The sequence below is a fragment of the Gopherus evgoodei genome, chromosome 5 (genome assembly GCF_007399415.2).
Source record: "Gopherus evgoodei ecotype Sinaloan lineage chromosome 5, rGopEvg1_v1.p, whole genome shotgun sequence".
NCBI classification, from domain to species: domain Eukaryota; kingdom Metazoa; phylum Chordata; order Testudines; family Testudinidae; genus Gopherus; species Gopherus evgoodei.
The window spans coordinates 58,116,565-58,139,840 of record NC_044326.1 but is presented as its reverse complement, the minus strand read 5'-3'; the positions used below and the strand labels follow the sequence as shown (position 1 = coordinate 58,139,840).

Here is a 23,276-nt window from a genome sequence, read left to right as displayed (position 1 = left end):
GCCTGTTACGTCGCTTGTGCCCTCCTTCCTCCAGCACAGCACTCCACCATCTCTGTGCATCCAGAGCAGAGAGAATACATATGCACCAGCAGCAGACACAATTTTCTACACTCTGGGTCTTAGTGGCACCCCCAAAAGTCTGGCACCTGAGGCGGCCGCCTCAGTTTGCCTCATGGTAAGGCCAGCCCTGCATTTGAGCTGCACAGTGGCTTGAATAGCAGTGTGATTGTATTTGGAGCTAATCAGCGGTGGTACCTGGAGCTATTGCATCTCCACTGCATTATTAGCTCTAGCTTTAACAGCACTCCAGCTTCAACAACCTGAGGTTAAAATACCTCTTAATTCAAGCTAGAGAATTGTGTGTGGATGGGAGTCAAGTTGGGGTAAAACTCAAAGTTATAGTTCCAGCTCACAGTGCAGTGAGGGCAAGCCTGTAGAACCCAGCTGCTACTTCTTGGGAATATTCTCCATGAGAACAAATGCACTAAATCCTGATAAGGAATGAATATATCTGGACAGGGATTTGTTACATAATTTTAAAAGAATTTAAAAAGCTATAAGATGCTCTGACTTTCAAATGGAATTATGTCCACTTACAATTCTTTTTTCAGGCAACTTTCCACAGAGCAGGCAGTTTTACAGGAGTCTCTAGAGAAAGAATCAAAAGTAAATAAACGTTTATCAATGGAAAACGAAGAACTTCTATGGAAACTACACAATGGGGACCTGTGCAGCCCTAAGAAAGTGTCGCCTAGTTCTCCACCGATGCCTTCTCAGTCACCAAGGAATTCCGGCTCCTTCTCTGCTCCTACAGTAGCACCAAGATGACATCTTTTGAAATGAGGGGGAGACCCCATAAAAGCATTTCACTTGTGATCTGCAGAACTGATCCTAACTCCAATCATGGGAGCAAGAGCTATATTAGCTGAGTGTGATGACTGAAATATAACTGGAATTATTGGTGTGGAAAATTGTTCTAAGATACTGAAAATATGAGAGTAAGACTTTACTGAGGTCTTTTTTGGAGGAGAAATATAATGACTATAGACATTGTTGCACAAAGCACTTACAGAGCAAGGGAAGTCTTGTTCATTGCCTTTTTCACCTAACTCTAAGAAAAAAAGCTCAGGGGCTATAGATATAGACCACAACCTCTATAATGTGTTCCTTATCACAGACACCTCTTTGAGACTGTGGATGTGTATGACGTGGATGTAACACACTGTGTGCGTGTGTGAGAGAGAGAGAGATGCTGCCTTCTTTGCCGTGTATGTAATAAAGGACAAAAGCTAAAGAATATACATTGACATGTACTTCATTAATAATGTTGTCAATATGCATGTTTTATCCAAGGTTACCCTTAACTGTGGGTGAGGAGAAACTGCCATTTGTATTATAGGCTAGTTTCCACCTCATCTTTCTGCTTCTGTTTAGTAAGACGATGGCAGGAAATGTTTTATCTGTTGACTTGTCAGTGTGTCTACCTACCTTTATAGTGCAATTGAGTGATTTTTCTTCTAAAAAATTCAGTCTGATTGTCAGAGTTGAAACTGCAGCCATGCTGTCTATGAATTTTTAGCTTTTCCATTCATATGCAGCACTGGTAACCATATCACAGTCTAATAAGATGGTAGCATTGCAGTTTTTCAGGATACAGTCAAGTTTAGAACGCGTTTTGCTAAAATGGAAGTGGAGAAGCAAGATGATGATTCTGGAACACTGAAATTGACAATCTCTGCAACTCCCTTAATTCTACTGTAGTCAGAGGTCAAAACATTAAAATGACTAGGTTTAGCATAAACCTCGATACTGCAGACATACAACCGGACCCAGTACCCTTGTCTACTGAAAACAAACTCCCAGACAAGGAGCCATTACTTCCTATGAAAAGCCTGGTCATTGCCAAGGCCACCATCTAGAGGGTCCTGATCTAATCGAAGATACAGGATTTAAAAGCCAAAAAGAGAAAAATAAGTAGGATGACAAAACATTCTTTGAAAGGGGAATGAGAAATGCAGCAAGATTCATAAGAGTTTTAAAAGCAATCAATACAGTTTCTCTGATTTTGACACAGTTTTTTGTTTTTTTTATAATGTGCCCTTATTTTAACTTTCAGCAGTGTTGCCAAGATAACTGTATGGAGGGGTGGGGAGAAGAAGTGGTTCGTCTCCCCAAAGTTTCCAAATTTCACTTGGCGGAAGTTTCCCCTTGAGTTAGTAAGACACACGTTTTTGTTCTGAAGATGGATGTAACATTTTACACTGTTTCGAATTAAGGTAGTCACAGTGTGTCTCTGGTCTTGTTACTGTTTTGGTCCACACTTCTTTTAAAGATCCCATGCATCCTGTTCTGTGAGTACAGTTTCAATTTCTAGTTATGGTTACAGAATAATGTCTGCACTTCTGACTAGGGATTGTTTTTAAACCAGGAATATTCTACTGTTACCTTGTCAACAGTGTTAGCAATATGGTAAATCTTGTGCTTCATAGTGTTTTTCCAGCAGACTGGGAAAAGGAGTCCAGTGGATGGGAGGGGCAGAGAGGAGGAGTAGGGAAACTAAACTTGAAAAACACCTCAAACCAAACGTTTCATCTAGGATATGAAAATGCTGGCACTTCAGAAAGTGCCTGGGTGTACAAATAAAGTTGTAGCAGTGCTCATTCTGTAACTATGAAATTGTAATATATTCAAACTTGTAATTAAATTTAATCTACACAATGTACAAGTGAAGTCTGACTCCTCTATGGAACATTTTACTTAATTTGCTTCTTTTTATTCCATTTAAGGCACTGTACATGCCACTGTAGTCCAAGTGGTGTCGGCACTTATACTGTTTTCCACAGATTTATAATTTAACTGTAAAAATCTGCTGTGGGCTGAAAGTTGGCTTAAACATATTTCTTAGAGCATTCTTTGCTTTGATAAGGTTAAGGAAATTGGATCATGTGTATTTGAGATGAGTGTTTAAAAAATAAATTTTTTTTTTTTACTGGTTTGACTTTTTGCTTGTGTAAATCTAAAAAACTTGAAACTAAGCCCCTGGAAAACTTTCCTTCTAAGTAGTCTAATAACAGTTGAAATATTGAAACTTTAGCTTGTTCCTTCATGCACAGAAGAGCTTTCATCAGTGTTCAGCTAACTTATTAATTTTTTTTTATCCCAAACCTGCACCACTATTACAGACAGAACTCAGGATAGCAAACTGAGTTTTGCGTGTGTAGTCTGCAGAAGATTATTGGATCCAGGAGAATCCTGATTACTCAGTTTCAGGTTGAACATATGTACAGGAAGATACATATCTAAAAATAGCCAGGTTACATAATCTGTCCATGAAGAACTTAGCCAATAATGCTTCAGAAAGGGTTAAGAACCACACTAGATTCCTATTTTTTAGCTCAGCTGGAAGTAGTTACATTCGAACGGTAAGTGATGGGCAAATGTTGACTTCCAATTATAACTATTGTGTGTTTAAGGAGCCCTTCTAGCCTTATTAAAAGTAAATGTTTTGGTAACTTATTCAGGCATTGATCTATTTTACTTTCTCAAGAGCAGAGGTATTTAAAGTCTAGCATTTGGTTTCATTTAGTGACTTTTCTCAAACTCCTTGGATAACAGGTTAATAGCCTCCAAAGACTTTGCTATCTCTAGTCATTCTAGCAAGTGGCTTCAGAATGCACCATGGTTCATGTGAAGGAATTCTTGACATAGAGAGGGAAGCAGAATGGAGATTTTAGCTGACATTTAGAAAGATGACCCCAACCTTAACTTGAGCTAACTGTAAAGTTTGTGTGTTATGATTAGATCCTAGACAACAATTATTCTATTTAAATTGAATGTAGTTTCTCACATAGGCAACAATGCAGCAGATATTCTCAAAAACGTAACTGTTTTTAAACAATTTCATGCTCTTATTCCTATCTGTTATGAAGAGGTGGGAAAGTTTTGTGTGTGTGACTTTTAAAAATCAAACTGCAGATCCTAGAAAAGAATAACTAACTTTTCTTTTTAGAGTCAAGTTCTATCTGACTGTTAGCCATAAAAGGACTAACGCAGCCTGCATCTGTTGTAAAGTATGTCTGTTTAGTGTGGTGCTCTGTCCTACTCTGATGACTGGCTAGGCCAACTCAAGCTTGATGAGCCTGCCGCAGTCTTGGCCAAGAGAGAAAAGATGAGCCTCTACTGCCTACGCTAAAAGGTGTGTTAATATCCAGAGGTCTCAGGTTCAATCCCCAAAGAGGATGACCCAGCTTTCATGTAGCAATTCCAGGATTAGCCATAACTGCCTCCAGGCCAGTAACTTTAAAGGCAAAAAATCACTAGCATGAATGCTAGAAGCCTGTTCATAAGTAAATAGCCAAGAACTCTGGATTTGACAGTGTTCCCTCTCACATGACAGTTTTGGCTTTATTGGAAAACATTTGCGTCTCAACTTGCCAAGATTGAGTAAAACATTATCTGAAGTTTAGTTTCAAAAACATTTCTTTTCTACATCAGAGTTGAGTGTGCTCCAGAGAACAGTTTACAGGAGCAAATGTACGTACTTGAATTTTAAGAGGCTCCTTCCCTCCTCCTTTAGGGTAGGTCTCAATACCAAGCCCCTTTTGAAAATGGAACTTCATCTTTCCAGTCAATAAGTCAGTTGTGAAAATTTGACTGTTCTGTGTTAAACAGTCAATCTACTGTAGAAAAAAGGGAGGAAAAATGTACACAGTAGCTAATAAGTCCGAACTTCAGTCTGGCCAGATGCATGGAACCTGAATGTTTTCTGATGAGCTGTCTCTCCGTTGTTGCTAATCATAATTTGTCAAAACAATTGGATAAAAACTAGCAAAAATTCCATTCTAAAAATCAGCTACCTGATTCAACTTACAATCTAAAATCATTGCCACCTATTGATACTCTATGAATAAAGCCAGAGCAATCAAAATATTAGCATATGTTGTAATAATCATCCTCTTAATCTAATGCTTGAAGTGAGGTCTTCCTCAGGTGATCGAGTATTGTTTTACACTAATTAAGTACACATCTACCTCCCTATAATGCTGTCCTCAGGAGCCAAAAAAATCTTACCTTGTTATAGGTGAAACCATGTTATATCGAACTTGCTTTGATCCACTGGAGTGCGCAGCCCCGCCCCCCGGAGCACTGCTTTACTGTGTTATATTGGGTCACATTATATCAAGGGAGAGGTGCACTGTAGCTTCACATCTGAAAAAATTCCAGAAGTAAAAATGAGGGGCTTTATATTTTGGAGACAAAGCCACTCTTCACAGCAACGTTAACAAATCAGAGAGAAACCTATGAAAAATACATGCTGCAGTATGTGAAGTACTTACACAGGGGTGGTATGTTCACACTACAGTTGTGGTGGTGCCACAAAAATAAACAATTCTTCGCCATCATGCAGCTAATCTCTATGCTGAATAACACAGGTACACTATGTAAAAAAGTTTGTGATCATTAGTAATATACTACATCCACACAAATGAAATGCCAGACTTTAGGTTGCTCATAGTCCAAGTTTTGAGTGTTTAACTTTGCACCCTAATCTTTTAATGACATTACCAAAAAAAAAACAAAACCCTAAAGGGAGACTTAAAAATGCTTATGTTCTATATTACAACTCTCACTTCTTCTTCTCTCTAACCTCACCAAGCAATGCATCAACAGGATTTACCACTATAGTTCAGAAGACTATCACTTCAGCTGGCAGCAGAAGGCCATTATGTAGGGGCAGATGAGATACTAGCACCATGTGTCAGAGGTCCTTCTACCCTCTCAATCTCCATCTCCTGAGTGTGGGGGGAGAGTTGCTGCTACCTTAATTGTCCTCAGAAGTTAAGTCTGCTGCTGCTCTGGCAATAAAGTGTGCTGCTACAGCAGTGTGGGACCAGAACTCTTGCATGCTCACACAATTCTCTGTGGCAAGTCCCTTGCATTTCTCAGGAAAATTGGCAATGGCAGGGATATAGTACCTCAGATTAAATCCATGAAATTCTATTTATCATCAGGGCTTGCCTCTTGCTGAATTTCAAAAGCCTACTACAGGTATTGCACATTCAATCTTTTATAAATGAAAGCATTGGCAACTTCTATGCTTAGGCTGTCTGCCTGCCACTCCCATAATGAAAATTCTAAACACAGGAGATTACAAAAAACAGTTGCTGTAGATGAACGTCATTGTAATCTTCATGCTAATAGATGACACTATTTGGGTGACATCACCCCTAAAATTTCTGTTAAAATAAACTGTCATTAGTTTGGGTTTTGTCACATTTACTAACAAAATGAATAATTCCGTTATGTTGCTTACTGTCATCATGAAGAGTATCACCTACGCTAATAGAAGACGTTTATGTTCAGAAATACTTCAGTTGCCTGAGTTTCTCTAACCAACCACAGACATTTCATCTTCAATGAGTATCACATAATTCAGACAGCACAGTGTGTCACTGGATGATAAGTGCTGGCATTTAAACCTACAATTGCTGTATGGCAAGCCAGGAAATCATCTAGGGCTGCACTGGATAAAAATGGTCTGTTGAAAGCTAACAGAACAGTACCAGAAAGTCAAACCAATTAAAGAGAGAAAGAAAGAATACCTTAGACTATAGTGCAGCAGCTGTCCAATCTCTTCTCTAGGTTGGATACTCATCTTAGAAAAACACCAAGCACTAATAAGTATTACACCGTTTTATCTTTTTTCCCTTCTGCGTTTTTTAAACATATTTGCTCTTTAATGTCAGTGACTGCACATTTGGTAAAGAGTGGGAAGAACAATTGCTTTGTGGTTGAGGCATAGGACTGGAAGCGGTAACATGCTGGCAGAGTTGGGGATGTATTCTTGGACAAATTACTTATTTAATTCTGGAGAGCTGATTGATTCTCTTCATTTCAGTTGGACACCTCTCAGGGCGAGACAGAAAGATTAGGCCCTCCATGACTCACCTTCCCAGCAGATAAAAGGGCAAGAATGTATTTACTTCATACAAGGGTGTGTCAGGCTTAATTCACCAATGTGGCCTGGCAATTTAAGCTCCTCCTATGAAAGGTGCTATATAGCACTTACTTAGGTAACAATACAGCTGCTGTATTTGAGGATTTGTATCTTATTTCTTATTGCCTGGAGAACTGTCACCTAAGGCAGGTGGTGCTCCCATACCATTCAATGTGTTATAGAACACAAATCTATTTAGGATAGCAACAAAGAGTCCTGTGGCACCTTATAGACTAACCGACGTATTGGAACACAAGCTTTTGTGGGTGAATACGTCTGATGAAAGGTTATGCTCCAATACATCTGTTAGTCTGTAAGGTGCCACAGGACACGCTGTTGCTTTTTACCAATCCAGACTAACACAGCTACCCCTCTGATACTATTTAAGATAGGTGATGCTGTCTCACTTGCTAGACATTTTAAGGAAATGAGTTATCACTGGTCTACAATTTGAGAAGTCATCTGCTTCAGAGATAAAATGTGATATTTATTATGTATTTTGATGTTTTAATTGTCATATTTGAATTCAGCACAACTGATTGGCTACTGTTTCTAAGATATTTAAGTTTTTACATTTTATGTCTATGTATATTATGTAGATAGAGTTTTAATCAAATTGTAAACCTAGGTCTCTTCATGTGTTTATGGTTGCTTTACAAAATATTTCACCTGTCCTGTTTATGTAACACTTTAAAAATCAGCAAAAGGGTATAAATTTATTATGAAACAAGAGGCAAACTATTATGTACATAGTTTAGTCCTATTCAGTGTCTACTCGGTGCTTCTTGGCTTGTCTCTTATATTCATTAAATGGAGCATCTCTTGTCACTGTCCAGCAAGAGTCTGCAAGCATTGATGGGCTCCATTTGCCCTGATAGCCTGCCAGGAGATTCCACTGCTGTAATCTGGAGCCCAACAGCTCTGCCTTACTCTTGGGTAGTTGCAAATCCCTGACAAGGTCATTCAGTTCACCTTGTGTTATGAGATGTGGTTCAGAGGAGGAGGATGGGAGAAAATGTGGGTCCTGTGACATTGATCGTTCAGGACCAGAAGTTTCATCTTCTTTCTCTTCCTCGTCTGACTCAAGTGAGAATGATTCTGGTGCATCAGGAACCGGCAGTCCTTCTCTGTGGGGTACTGGGCATATAGCTGATGGAATGTTTGGATAATGCACAGTCCACTTTTTCTTCTTTGACACACCTTTCCCAACTGGAGGCACCATGCAGAAGTAACAATTGCTGGGATGATCTGTTGGCTCTCTCCAAATCATTGGCACTGCAAAAGGCATAGATTTCCTTTTCCTGTTCAACCACTGGCGAAGATTTGTTGCACAAGTGTTGCAGCATATGTGCGGGGCCCGCCTCTTGTCCTGATCTCCAATTTTGCAGCCAAAATAAAGGTGATAGGCTTTCTTAACCATAGTGGTTATACGGCGCTTTTGTGATGCAAAAGTCACTTCACCACAAACATAGCAGAAGTTATCTGCACTGTTCACACAAGTACGAGGCATCTCTGCTCACTTTGGCTAAACAGAAATGTGTCCCTTTGCAAAATCAAACACTGACAAATAAGAGAGCATGACACTCTGATTTCTAGAGCTGATATAGGGCAATTTTCAGAGGGGTAGCCGTGTTTGCTGCTTTTACAGATCCAGGCTAAGAGTCCTGTGGCACCTTATAGACTAACAGACGTTTTGGAGCATGAGCTTGCGTGGGTGAACGCATGCATCTGACGAAGTGGGTATTCACCCACACAAGCTCGTGCTCCAAAACGTCTGTTAGTCTATAAGGTGCCACAGGACTCTTTGCTGCTTTTATAGGGCAATTTGTTCAGCAGAGTGATGTAAGCTTCGTTATGATTGCATCATCCATGACTTCTAGGAATAACATGATGCAATACCAGCTTCAGACTGCAGCATTCATTGTTTTGCCTAAAAAGCAAGTACTGTCCAAACCCAGTCATAGATTTATTCATAGATCCAGTCAAAGATGTAATTTAGTCATTTCTGGTTTAAATTGAGATCCCTTCCCTTTATAACTCACTTATCCTCTGCCATTCCCAAGTCAGGGGTCGTATGCTATTGGGTCGGTATGTATCTTGAAAACTAGAGCCAATCAACAATTTTAAGCATCATTTTTGTTCTCAGTGACCCAGAATTAGTAAAGTTGGACTACATTTATTTCAGAAGCATTTTGGCTGTAGAGCAGTGTTATCTAATGACAAGGTTTGGAGGTACTGAAACGACTTTGAACTTAAAAAGGTGGAAACCTCTAGCATTCATCAGAGGGAACAGGGACGAGAAGGAAGACTTTGGTGGATTTTTAGAGCAGAAGCTGGAACTTTACCTCCTCCTCCCACCCCACACCCACACGAAATTGGAGTGCAGTGCAATCAATGTTTTCCATGCCAAATAACCAGTATTCAAGTTTAACCCCTAGGGTTCAGCCTACCTCTGAATCCTCTCTTACCCTCTGTGCACAAAAGGAAATGATGACACACAGGAAGGCTGGTGTACACATACACACACTGGCTCTCATCTGAAGCAGTATACTAAAAATAGTAGTAGAGCCACAGTTGTACAAGTTAGCTGCTCTGCAACTCACCTGGACCCTATAGGTACATACTTAGTGCAACAAGTCATGCTACCCATAACTATGCTTACATTTTTGCATGCTACTTCCAATGAGAGCTGGCATGAGTAATCTACACAAGCTGGAAAGCACAGCCAAAGCTTGTAGAATAGACATACCTTATGTCTTTGCAGCCTGAGGCCTGGTCTACACTACACGTTTAAACCGAATTTGGCAGTGTTAAACCAATTTAACCCTGCACCCGTCCACACAACGAAGCCCTTTATATCGATATAAAAGGCTCTTTAAACTGGTTTCTGTACTCCTCCCGGAGAGGAGCAGCACTGAAATCGGTATTGCCATGTCAGATTAGGGTAGTGTGGCCGCATATCGACAGTATTGGCCTCCGGGTGGTATCCCACAGTGCACCATTGTGAGTGCTCTAGAAAGCAATCTGAACTCAGATGCACTGGCCAGGTAGACAGGAAAAGCCCCATGAACTTTTGAATTTCATTTCCTGTTTGCCTAGCGTGGAGCTCTGAGCAGCATGGATGGCAATGCAGTCCGAAATCCAAAGACAGCTCCAGCATGGACCGTACGGGAGATACTGGATCTGATCGCTGTATGGGGAGATAAATCTGTTCTATCAGAGCTCCGTTACAGAAGACAAAATGACAAAGCATTTGTATCATAACCTGGAGATTTTTTTCAGAGTCCACAGCACAGTGCTGTGTGACAAGTGTAACGGAAAGCCAAAGAATCAAATGGACGGTCATGGAGGGAAGGGGGACTGAGGACTTGAGCTATCCCACAGTTCCTGCAGTCTCTGAAAAGCATTTGCATTCTTGGCTGAGCTCCCAATCCCTGAAGGTTCAAAAACATTGTCACCAGTAGTTCAGAAATATGTCATCAATTTACTCCCCCTCCCCCCTCAAAGAAAAGGGAAAAAACCCGTTTCTAGCCACTTTTCAATGACACCGTAGGTCTACTGGATGCTGCTGGTAGACAGGGTGCTGCAGCGCTCAACAGCAGCATCCTCTCCTCTCCCTTCCCCAGTGGCAGAGAGTACAGTACAAAATGACTGATAGCCATCCTCGTCATCATTCCGTGACACACTGTCATTCCTGGCGGATGGTGCAAAATGCTGGGTAACCGTCTTCATTATAGCAGCTGGGGCCTGAGCTCCATCAGCAGCCCCCTCCCCCCCCGCCCCGCCCTTTCATGTCTAAAGAAAAGATTCTGTACTTCCTGACTATCATAGCAGCGGGAGGCTGCGTTCCTCTCCCCCACACTCTATAACGTCCTGTCTGGACTATCATGGCAGCTGGAGGCTGCCTTCCCCTCACTTTATCTCACTAAAAAGTCAGTGTTTCTTATTCCTGCATTCTTTATTACTTCATCACACCAATGAGGGGACACTGCCACGGTAGCCCAGGAAGGGTGTGGGAGGAGGGAGGCAATGGTTGGGGTTGTTGCAGGGGAACCCCCTAGAATGGCATGCAGCTCATCATTTCTGCGGGATCTCTGGGGCTCTGACCCAGAGCGGCTGTGCTCGCTGACTCTCTAGTAGACTTGCCCCAGATTCTAGGCAGGACTGACTATTTTTAGACAAAACATAAAGAAGGGAATGACCCGAGGAGTCATTCCCATTTTTGTCCATGCGCCCCCGGCTGACCTCAGCCAGGCCAACGAGGAGCACCTATGACAGCAGCAGATGGTACAAAATGCTTTGTAACCACCATCATCAATTTCCAATTACAAATGGTACAAAATGATTGAAACCCATCATCTCATTGCCAAATTACAATGGCAGACAGTGCATTAGGGATGGTAACCATCTCTGCTACCTTGCAAAGGCAAATGAATGCTGCTGTGTAGCACTGCAGGACCGCCTCTGTCAGCAGCATCCAGTACACATATTGTGACAGTGACAAAAAGCAAAACAGGCTCCATGGTTGCCATGCTATGGCGTCTGCCAGGGCAATCCAGGGAAAAAGGGCGCGAAATGATTGTCTGCCGTTGCTTTCACGGAGGAAGGAATGAGTGATGACATTTACCCAGAATCAACTGCGACACTTTTTTGCACCATCATGCATTGGGATCTCAACCCAGAATTCCAATGGGCGGGGGAGACTGTGGGAACTATGAGATAGCTACAAGATAGCTACCCACAGTGCAACGCTCCAGAAACTCATGCTAGCCTCAGTACATGGACGCACAGCGCCGAATTATTGTGCTTTGTGTGGCTGCGTGCACTCGACTTTATACAATCTGTTTTACAAACCCGGTTTATGTAAAATCAGAATAATCCTGTAATATGGACATACCGTGAGGCTATTCCGTTTTCCCTCCAAGCTGATGGGTGTATCAGCCATCTTCCAGGTCTCATAGTTACCTGTTGGAGCTAGCCCTGGCCCTTTAGAGCTTCTCACTCAGGCTGGACATAGGCAGCAAGTTGCAATGAAATTACAAGCACAGGTGCAGCTGGTAAATCCTGGCATAGCTCCTTATTAACCTAAACATAGGCCTCAAGGAAAGTGGAGGATAAGCCCCCTAGGTATCTTGTTAATCTTGATGAGGGAAAAATTATTTCCTGATGCTAAAAATGGCTCAGACCCACAGCAGTTATGGAGCACTGTTCAACCTATACGTCCACTGTAGGGATGGATGCATGGGTCAGTCGCCACAGTAGCAAAGCTGCTGCCTGCCCTGAGCGCTTCAAACATACAGGAAGGGCAGGCACCCAACAGGCAATTAACTTTCCCTCCATTTACACAGCTTAGCCTATGGCACCGAGAGACAGAGGAGTCTTTCCCCCTCCACCTGGCCATGAACTTCAACTGCATTTCTGAGAGGGGAGTGCAGAAGGTCTCAGAGCAGGGGGGTTATCTTTCCCCTGCCAGTCTAAAATCAAACAGCGCCCTTCCACTAGAAAAGGGGATGGGGCAGAGGTGCATTTAATTAAGACTTACTTATGTTACTAGCTGATCTTAATGAAGGTTACAAACAAGCATTTCTGATGAGATGATACATCTTAGTGTTTTGCATTTTCTTTATCATATTCTCCCTTGGTGGATATCCCTTATGCAGTATCCTCTCTGAGATTGTGAATTGAGTTGTACTGTCCAATTTTTATATTTAAATGGTATTTTGTTTGTAATATTAATGTCCAATTTACAGGTGTGACTAGTCTCCCAAGATGGCAGTAGCCATCAATGTTACTAGAGAGACAAGATGGGAGAGATCATATCTTTTATTGGACCAACTTCTGTTGGTGAAAGAAACACACTTTGGAGTTTACACAGAGCTCTTCTTCAGGCAGTTGAGGGTTTCCTTCCTGCCGTTCACTGACTGAAAAAGCAAAGCACTACTGCTTAACTGTAATGTCTTATCCTCCCCTCTGACTTAGTCTGCTGTTAATTATCCTATAGTGATGATTTTTATTCCTCATTAAGGAGTGGGCTTTTCCACTGTACAAGCAATTATATTCTTGCTGATGTAAATGTTGTTTGTTTAATGTAATTCTTGGTTAATCCTGATCAACTGTAATCAGTTATGTTACTGGGTTGTTCTTGTGTGGCTGGTTTGTAGCTTTATATCAGTCTGTGTGGGCTCCGAGGAAGGCACCAGCTATTGAAATGTCACTCTTGAACAATGTCATAACCATCAGTATTGATTAGGATGGGATAACCAAACTTTGGCTGTTTCTTTTTTCTATTCTATTATACAGCCTGATTTTTGGCAACTCATTCCATAGTAGAGAGAGAAGCTGCTAAGCTCCTCACTCTACTAAACTACCCAAGTCTACAGATTGATTGTTTACATTTTTGATTCAGGTGTTTCAGTTATACTAAGATTGGAGTAAATTCACTTAATACAGTCAAAGGTAGTTACCAACCTGGCCGATACAGGATCTTTTCTCAATCAGTACTGTAAATCAATGTGTTCTGCTTATATTCTCCTATGAAAGATTGCTTGTAAATGCCAAGTCATCTCTCTACTATGTAGCAATAGTTAAACTCCCATGCTAAAGGCAGTGGGCATTTTAAAATTAACTACATTGGGGCAAAAGCAAGATATACAACTGGAAATATTCTAAGACAAAAATGCAAAATATTTTATCTTTTAATTTTTTTAAAGTACCTACCTTTAAAAAATGTTTAGTGCTACCACAATTTAAAGTTCGCATGTACTCAATCCTAACCCTCTCTCAGGTATGAGAGTAAACAGTAAAACCACACACTTACACAACTTAGTCATGATTCACTTCTTATAGAAAATTAGTCAACAGTGATTACTCTTCTCTGATTTGGTAGACCTGGATTACATTTATTTACTGAATAGTGACAAAGTTTTAACACGTACATGTAAAAAATATTAAAATCACCACCAAGACAAAGAAGAAAATATATCTATGCTGGTGGGTCTACTTTAAAAGTTATTTTATATCCTCCTCTCAGCATTCATGAAAATAACGCACAATCAACATTTTTACAAGTAGTTATATTTACCTAACAAAGAAGTTATTTGTCAGGGAGAGTCTATATACAAGATTTATCACGGTATTAGGAGCACTTGGGAGCCACATGCATAATCAGGCTAGAAAAGGTTTAATATATGATTTCAAACCAATTCTCTTGAGTACTGGTAAGCATTAGGATCTCTGCTCTGGACTACTGCTCTGTAATGGAAGTGGAATGTAAGGACATGAGGAGAGAGATATTAACAGAAACCTCCACCTCAGAATTAATAAAAAGAAACTGAAGGGTTAATGTGTCCAGTAACATACTGTTTGTTCATTCTGTGTCCACAGACTCCACATATCAGGTCAGGTCAACACGGGTGGCTACTGTGGTTTGTCCTCGTAGGTTCTGAGCTGTACAAATATAGTTGCCAGCATCAATGGTTTCGAAATCTTCAATGGCAATAACACTTTTGGAGATTCTTGTAGTATGCCCAATTCCTCTCTTGATCAGCCTCCAAGAATCTTGGATAATCACAGGCCTTTCAAGCTGTTTTAAAAACACCCACATAAGGAAATGATGATGTATAATCCTGCAGACACTATTTAGTGACAGTACACCTCTACCCCGATACAACGCTGTCCTCGGCAGCCAAAACATCTTACTGCATTATAGGTGAAACCGCATTATATCAAACTTGCTTTGATCCGCCGGAGCGTGCAGCCCCCCCACCGCCCCCAGCGCGCTGCTTTACTGTGTTATATCGGTTCACGTTATTTCAAGATAGAGGTGTACATTATTTCATTTCAAAACCCAAAACAAATGCTCAGTCATACGAGTCTATTCTGAAAGTCAGATAGATTAAGTGAGGAGGCTGAGGGTGTTTGGCAGTCATTACAGCAATTTTCCTACAATAAAAGCTACAGGCATGGTTGATCACTACCGTAGTATTCACCTTAGCTTTTCCATTTAGAAATCCCTGTTTTAAATTCGCTTTGAATTTAATCTTGTCCCCCTTGAAGCTACAGCCAAACTGCACATTCTCCCTCTGCATTCATGCCTTCATTTTAAGGGTTAACGCAGTCACTTGTACCCACTTGTGCTAGATAAGGATAGGAAGATTTTCATCCCCAGGTACGCAAGTTTGGACTATTTGGATGATCCAGTACATTTACAACTTTGGCCCTATCTAAACTATGAAAATAGCCACATTTATATCAGTCAGATCATGGTTGTGGCCCACATATGTTAATGCTTTTTGCATGCCTGTGTGAACAGATACGATACCTATCTTAGAGAATCATGTTTTAGACTTGGAATCTACTAGGGTGAAAGCCTGGTTCCCTAACGTGGCTGTGGGTTTGTTCTATCCACACAGGATAAAACTGTTACAGTGTAGAGAGGACCATTGTGTTAATTTTAAAGCCGAAACAGTATTCATGAAGAACTTTCTAGACAGCACAGTATTATACTATCAAAAAGAGTTATCGTGTTGCCCTTCATTAAGCTTTTTCTGATATATTCAATCTAAAATGAAAGCAAGGATGTTTAGATACATGGGAACAGACAGCTGAGACTTGGAAAAGCCATTTGGCTAATCTGATGAGGGAAATTCTATCTTGAAAAATCAGAATGTTAAAGGATATTTCTGTACCCCAGTGTCCCCTGACTCTCACTCCAACCTCCAGCAGCCAAGGAGGTTAAAGACATGGCAGAAATTGACCCAAATGTTTACATCAAATTTTGCACATAAAGACCTGAAAATACAAGTATCTGGTAGCAAATTACATGGGGGGAGGGTTTTCAACACAGAGATATCCTGCTGTTGGATTACAACATAAATTTCTGTAAGGCAACAGCTTTTTCTGCTTGCATCCACAATGCTGGGAAACAAAAAACTTTAACCATGTTGGCTTGTGCTCCCTCAGCAACCAGGATGAACCTGGTAGGAAATGAAAATATTTTCAAGCTCTGCAGTATATTTACGCCAAAAAGTAAAGGAAATGAAAATTAAACCCAAACATGTTCAAACTGTATGCTTCTCTCTTCCATAAGAATGAGGCACCTTTGGAAGGAAAGAAAGACACATCACGCAGATTAAGAATAGACAGTCTCTCTTTCTAGTGTTAATTTAGTAGCCATTTACAAATGCTAAGATTATTTACACAGGACCTTGGGACATCATATTCATCTTCAGATTAGTTTAATAGGAGAAAGTTTGCAAAAAGGCAACTGTCATGGAGTGCAACGACCAGTACGTTTGTCCAAAGAGAATCCAATCTGCACTTATGCTCAGGAAAATGAGCCAGCGTCTAAGAAGTTGTGTACTCTAGTCAATCAAGCCAGTCATTAATTATTAGCTTAAGAGCCAGCACATCACCTGTTAACTACTAGCTGGCAGATTCTTACATCAGCAATAACATTGCAAAATGAATAATCTCAGCTGGAAAATACTGTAAGTAGGGTTGGCAGAATTTGACTTTTGTAATAATTTCAGCAGATAATAGCAATGGGACAGGCTGGCAGGAGGAGAGAACTGATGGAACTCAACAGTTCTGGTGGCTTTTTCTTTCAGGAAACACAGGATATATCAAATAATGGGAAGAACACTGTTAAATTAGAAAATTAAACTGCACTAGCCCTGAAAACATTGGAGGTTGTAAGGACTGGGGTTCTCAAAAGAAGAAAAAACTCAATGAAAACAATTCAAAAATGTTGTACTTAAAATATTTCCTTTGCCAAAAGTTACTAAATATTTGACTAAGACAATATGCTATATTGTTAACACTGCTATAAGTGTAAACCTCAATGCAACCTAAATCATAAGAGCTACTGAGACACATCTATAATATTCATTCTGCTTGGGCAGAAAACTGACAACAGGATTGTTCCCTGCCAACTCCAGATATAACTGCTGTAAGCAAGACTGTTTGTTGCAGTAGATACATGGATGCATGCTGACCATGACTGCTCATATAAAGCAAGAGTGATAAATTCATGTATTTGTCAATCTGCAAACTATGCCTAGCACTGAAGCTGCTTATATTTAGGATGTTTTCTTTGGAGAACTTTTATTTTACCTTATAGAAGCTTAAATTCATCACATACTGATCATGCCAGAGAGGCATCAGGATCGTTTACAATTATGTACCAACTGCGTTTAACTCCATGGCCTCATGGCCAGGGTGGTGAGACCAATGGAAGAAATTACTGCCAGAACATCCTGCCACCTGAAGTTCAAACCAAGGGCAGGTTTGCAAGTGAAAAAGTTATTGTCGACTGTCAGTGTGGTACAGAAGGGAAAGAGTACTTACTGATAACATAAATAGTCTCCAATGCTAGAACTATAGAGATCAGAGTGAGTTTGTTGAATGGAACCTCGCAGTAAATGGCACAAACATGTAATACGCTCCACGTGAGAACCACCACCACCACCAGCACAAAAATTTCCAAATGGCCCTTCAATGGTAGCCCCTCATAGAAGCATTTGATACAGTCCAATACAACAGACCACTAATAGCAAAGAACTCTCGATGCAACTATGCTTCACCATATCTTAATTTTTCCCCAAAGGAAAATGATGACTGTCATCATCAAGAGAATTTCTTAAGCCAGGGACAAATCATTTCTTGTCTGAGAGAAGCTGGTGGTCTGGTAAGCGTTCACTGTTTCCCGTCATACCTCACCCAGCTTGATTTTACTAGCCCAGATAAAGCTCTCAGGTTAGAGAGCATTTTTACAAGTAACTTCAGGCCCTCAATGAGGAAAATGGGCTGGAAAAATCCACCAGATAGTATGTTGCTTCCTCCTGATGTGACCCTGCTACCAGAGAGCCAGACAATGCACTCTGATCCACCTTGCCTTACTCAGCTAGAAAATACTGACCGGTATTTAAAATGTTGTAGTGTGAGAGTTTACTCTTATTAAGAAAAAATGCACCTCCACGTTAGAATTGTGTCTCTTACCTCTTCCCCTGGGTACTTCCAACTGAATTCTACTTCTATGTCTGGCTCCCCAAGGACTATACAGAGAACATTAACGTTGTCACCACCTTCTGCTTTGTTGGATGATGCCACAATTGTTGTCGATGGTGGACCACTAGGGACTGAATGAAAGATGTGAGTGGAAGGAAGGAAATAAATGTCCAAAAATCAATAAAAACGTTAATAAAAAAACCCAACCAAACAAAACTATCTATGGGCAAATTTTGCTTTGATGTATCTGGGCTCTTTCACATTCTCTTTTATTCTCTTTAGCTCTAATTGCTGTCAGAATTTATTGTGCACCACAGGTTCCTATCCAGCCATAATAAAATGGTTTACCAGTGTGCGCCTAGTTTTTAACTTAATAGTATAAGCCTTATGCTTTTCTATATTAGCATACATTCTGGCAAGATGTTCTACAAACAGACTTAATTTGAAAAGTACATTTTATTTAAAAAAAATCAGACAGTAATTATAATTAGGGTTTGTTTGGTTTTTTTTTCAAATTCACATTTGAAATCTTACCCCATAAGCAACTCCAGCAAGAGAAATAGGCTTGAATGTAAATCTATGGAAATCATTCATCTTACCTTCCACATACAGTAATTGATACTTGATAGAAATCTGAGGTGCTCCCCGTGATTCTGCTCTGCAATAGACCACTCCTTTGTGATCAGAGGTGGGGTGTTGATAAATAAAACCCTTCTTCACATCATAGATAATATTAGTTCCATCTGTTTTGATTTCTTCTGCTGGAAACTCCCTGTGCAGAGTTACTTTTGCTGATGGGATGGTCACTCTGCAAGGGATTACTGCTGGTTTATCTGGGTTCAGGTAGACAATCTCGAAATAACTGGAAGTAGGTACAAAGAGCTCCCCTTTATCTATATAAGAAGGTAATGCAATATAATATTTAGCTAAAAAGATGTCTATAAATTTCATATAAGAAAATATAAATGTAAATGATCTTATAATATATAAAAAATGAACGTATGGGAGGAGAAATTTACTAACGATGAAGTTCAGATTTTGCATTAGCAGTAATTTATTTCTGTGTCCAGAGTATCTGGCAACAATCATTTTAACATACATTACAATTAATTAAATCTGTCACCATGGACTTGTTTTTTAAAAAAGTAAAAACATGTCTGACTTGGACAAACTAATATGCAGTTTGGCTTTAATCACTAAATTTAAAAACAAATAAATGTAGCCTCCTTTTCCTGTTTCATAAAATGGGGGGAGGGATTGTATCTTTAAAAAAATAAAAATAAAGACCAACACCAATTTTGGGATCAGCTTTTGAAACAATGCAGACTAAAAAAGTCCTAATGAGTTATCTGGCTCTACTTAAATTCATCCACCCTTTTACAAAGTAGAAAATCACCAGGAGTTTTATTATGGCCTCTGACAGCATTTGATTTTGTATTGTGCTTGGGTACCAGCTGGAAGGTCCCTTGGAAATACCTAAGATTGTAGATACAGGCCGTGAAATACATAGAGTTTAAAAACAATTAAGTAACTAAACAATTCAAACATTTTAGTGCTGTTAGGTCATAAAAAACCAGCAGTATTCTAATATGTTCACATATTGCTAATAAATGCAATTTTTAAACGCCCTAATATTTCCAGCCTGTATGTTGTAAGGTGGCTTATCTGATTATTCCAACCTTTTGAAAAAGAGAGAAAAGTCAGTGTTCCAAGGTTGTTTCAATAAACGGCTTCCATATAATCCCATGGCTCCAACTTATTTCTGAACCTTACTACAAACAATCTTATCTTAGTCATCTTATGCTGTAACACTGAAGCATTTGCCAGCCAAAAACAGTTTAGCTGTAATCAGGCTGCAAAGTTTGTTTTTATCACTCTTAATGTTTTCCATTAGAAGAACAAATTAACCATTTCCTTTAATCACCAATAGTGTACTAGGTAATAATACTAGATTGTTATTAGACCTGCATAAAAACTAGGGCTGTCAAGCGATTAAAAAAATTAATTGCAATTAATCACACTGTTAATAACAGAATACCATTTATTTAAATATTTTAGATGTTTTCTACATATTCAAATATATTCATTTCAATTACAACACAGAGTACAAAAAGTGTATAGTGCTCACTTTATTTATTTTTTATTACAAGTATTTGCACTGTATTCCCCCATTCCAGGGGACATGCATCCATGCTGATGACAGGTTCTGCTCAAAAACAATCCAAAGCAGTGAGGACAGACACATGTTCATTTACATTATCTGAGTCAGATGCCACCAGCAGAAGGCTGATTTTCTTTTTCAGTGGTTCAGGTTCTGTAGTTTCCGCATTGGAGTGTTGCTCTTTCAAGATTTCTCATAGACTCATAGACTCTAGGACTGGAAGGGACCTCGAGAGGTCATCGAGTCCAGTCCCCTGCCCTCATGGCAGGACCAAATACTGTCTAGACCATCCCTAATAGACATTTATCTAACCTACTCTTAAATATCTCCAGAGATGGAGATTCCACAACCTCCCTAGGCAATTTATTCCAGTGTTTAACTACCCTGACAGTTAGGAACTTTTTCCTAATGTCTAACCTAAATCTCCCTTGCTGCAGTTTTAAGCCCATTGCTTCTTGTTCTATCATTGGAGGCTAAGGTGAACAAGTTTTCTCCCTCCTCCTGACGACACCCTTTTAGATACCTGAAAACTGTTATCAGGTCCCCTCTCAGTCTTCTCTTTTCCAAACTAAACAAACCCAATTCCTTCAGCCTTCCTTCATAGGTCATGTTCTCAAGACCTTTAATCATTCTTGTTGCTCTTCTCTGGACCCTCTCCAATTTCTCCACATCTTTCTTGAAATGCGGTGCCCAGAACTGGACACAATACTCCAGTTGAGGCCTAACCAGCGCAGAGTAAAGCGGAAGAATGACTTCTCGTGTCTTGTTTACAACACACTTGTTAATGCATCCCAGAATCACGTTTGCTTTTTTTGCAACAGTATCACACTGTTGACTCATATTAAGCTTGTGGTCTACTATGACCCCTAGATCTCTTTCTGCCATACTCCTTCCTAGACAGTCTCTTCCCATTCTGTATGTGTGAAACTGATTGTTCCTTCCTAGGTGGCGCACTTTGCATTTATCTTTATTGAACTTCATCCTGTTTACCTCAGACCATTTCTCCAATTTGTCCAGATCATTTTGAATTTTGACCCTGTCCTCCAAAGCAGTTGCAATCCCTCCCAGTTTGGTATCGTCCGCAAACTTAATAAGCGTACTTTCTATGCCAACATCTAAATCATTGATGAAGATATTGAACAGAACCGGTCCCAAAACAGACCCCTGCGGAACCCCACTTGTTATACCTTTCCAGCAGGATTGGGAGCCATTAACAACTACTCTCTGAGTACGGTTATCCAGCCAGTTATGCACCCACCTTATAGTAGCCCCATTTAAATTGTACTTTCCTAGTTTATCTATAAGAATATCATGTAAGACCGTATCAAATGCCTTACTAAAGTCTAGGTATATCACATCCACCGCTTCTCCCTTATCCACAAGGCTCGTTATCCTATCAAAGAACGCTATCAGATTAGTTTGACACGATTTGTTCTTTACAAATCCATGCTGGCTATTCCCTATCACCTTACCACCTTCCAAGTGTTTGCAGATGATTTCTTTGATTACCTGCTCCATTATCTTCCCTGGCACAGAAGTTAAACTAACTGGTCTGTAGTTTCCTGGGTTGTTTTATTTCCCTTTTTATAGGTGGGCACTATATTTGCCCCCTTTCAGTCTTCTGGAATCTCCCCCATCTCCCATGATTTCCCAAAGATAATAGCTAGAGGCTCAGATACCTCTTCTATTAACTCCTTGAGTATTCTAGGATGCATTTCATCAGGCCCTGGTGACTTGCAGGCATCTAACTTTTCTAAGTGATTTTTACTTGCTCTTTTCTTATTTTCTCTTCTAAACCTACCCTCTTCCCGTAAGCATTCACTATACTAGACATTCCTTCAGACTTCTCAGTGAAGACCGAAACAAAGAAGTCATTAAGCATCTCTGCCATTTCCAAGTCTCCCGTTACTGTTACCCCCTCCTCATTGAGCAGTGGGCCTACCCTGTCCTTAGTCTTCCTCTTGCTTCTAATGTATTGATAAAAAGTCTTCTTGTTTCCCTTTATTCCCATAGCTAGTTTGAGTTCATTCTGTGCCTTTGCTTTTCTAATCTTGCCTCTGCATTCCTGTGTTATTTGCCTATATTCATCCTTCGTGATCTGACCTAGTTTTCATTTTTTATATGACGCCTTTTTATTTTGTAGGTCACGCAAGATCTCAAGGGTAAGCCAAGGTGGTCTTTTGCCACATTTTCTATCTTTCCTAACCATCGGAATAACTTGCTTTTGGGTCCTCAATAGCATTCCGAAAGCATGCTCCACACCTCGTCCCTCTCAGATTTCGGATGGCACTTCAGATCCTTAAAGCTTGGGTTGAGTGCTGTAGCTATCTTTGGACATCTCACATTAGTACCTTCTTTGTGTATTGTCAAATCTGCAGTGAAAGTGTTCTTAAAATGAACATGTGCTGGGTCATCATCCGAGACTGCTATAACATGAAATATATGGCAGAATGCAGGTAAAACAGAGCAGGGGACATAAAATTTTCCCCCAAGCAGTTCAGTCACAAATTTAATTAACGCTTTTTTTTTTAACGAGTGTCATCATCATGGAAGCATGTCCTCTGGAATGGTGGCCGAAGCATGAAGGGGCAAACAAATGTTTAGTATATATGGCATGTATATATCTTACAATACCGGGTACAAAAGTGCAATGCAAATGCTTGTTCTCACTTTCTGGTGACATTTTTAAATAAGAAGCAGGCAGCATTATCTCCTGTAAATGTAAACAAACTTGTTTGTCTTAGCAATTGGCTGAACAAGAAATAGGATTGAGTGGACTTATAGGCTCTGAAGTTTTACACTGTTTTGTTTTTGAATGCAGTTATGTAACAACAAAAATCTACATTTGTAATTTACACTTCCATGACAAAGAGATTGCAGTACTCCCATGAGGTGAACTGAAAAGTACTATTTCTTCTGTTTATCATTTTTACAGTGCAAATATTTGTAATAAAAAATATACACTTTGATTTCAATTACAACAAAGAATACAATATATGTGACAATGTAGAAAAACATCCAAAATATTTAATACATTTCCATTGGTATTCTATTGTTTAACAGTGCCAGTAAAAAACTAATTGTGATTAATTTTTGTAATCAAGATTAGTT

The 23,276-nt window shown here is 39.9% G+C and overlaps 2 protein-coding genes across 9 annotated transcripts in view; one reads left to right on the top strand and one right to left on the bottom strand.

The window, feature by feature from the left end:
- Positions 1-2,987, top strand: part of MTUS1 (microtubule associated scaffold protein 1) — a 206,426-nt gene extending 203,439 nt beyond the window's left edge. For all 7 annotated transcript variants that reach the window (XM_030564301.1, XM_030564297.1, XM_030564300.1 and 4 more), the window contains one exon: positions 612-2,987. In XM_030564301.1, coding sequence (XP_030420161.1) covers positions 612-828 — 217 coding nt within the window. In that variant the 3' untranslated portion in view covers positions 829-2,987. The remainder of the gene's footprint in view (positions 1-611) is intronic.
- Positions 2,988-5,120: 2,133 nt separating this feature from the next.
- Positions 5,121-23,276, bottom strand: part of PDGFRL (platelet derived growth factor receptor like) — a 52,082-nt gene continuing 33,926 nt past the window's right edge. Inside the window, exons 4-7 of one of the 2 annotated variants that reach the window (XM_030565494.1) lie at positions 18,604-18,897; positions 17,996-18,135; positions 14,357-14,579; positions 5,121-5,208 (exon numbers count right to left, since the gene is read on the bottom strand). In XM_030565494.1, the coding sequence (XP_030421354.1) occupies positions 14,391-14,579; positions 17,996-18,135; positions 18,604-18,897 (623 nt within the window). In that variant the 3' untranslated portion in view covers positions 5,121-5,208; positions 14,357-14,390. Of the gene's footprint in view, positions 5,209-13,870; positions 14,580-17,995; positions 18,136-18,603; positions 18,898-23,276 lie in introns of those variants that run through there. The other variant, XM_030565493.1, reaches the window with a different exon arrangement.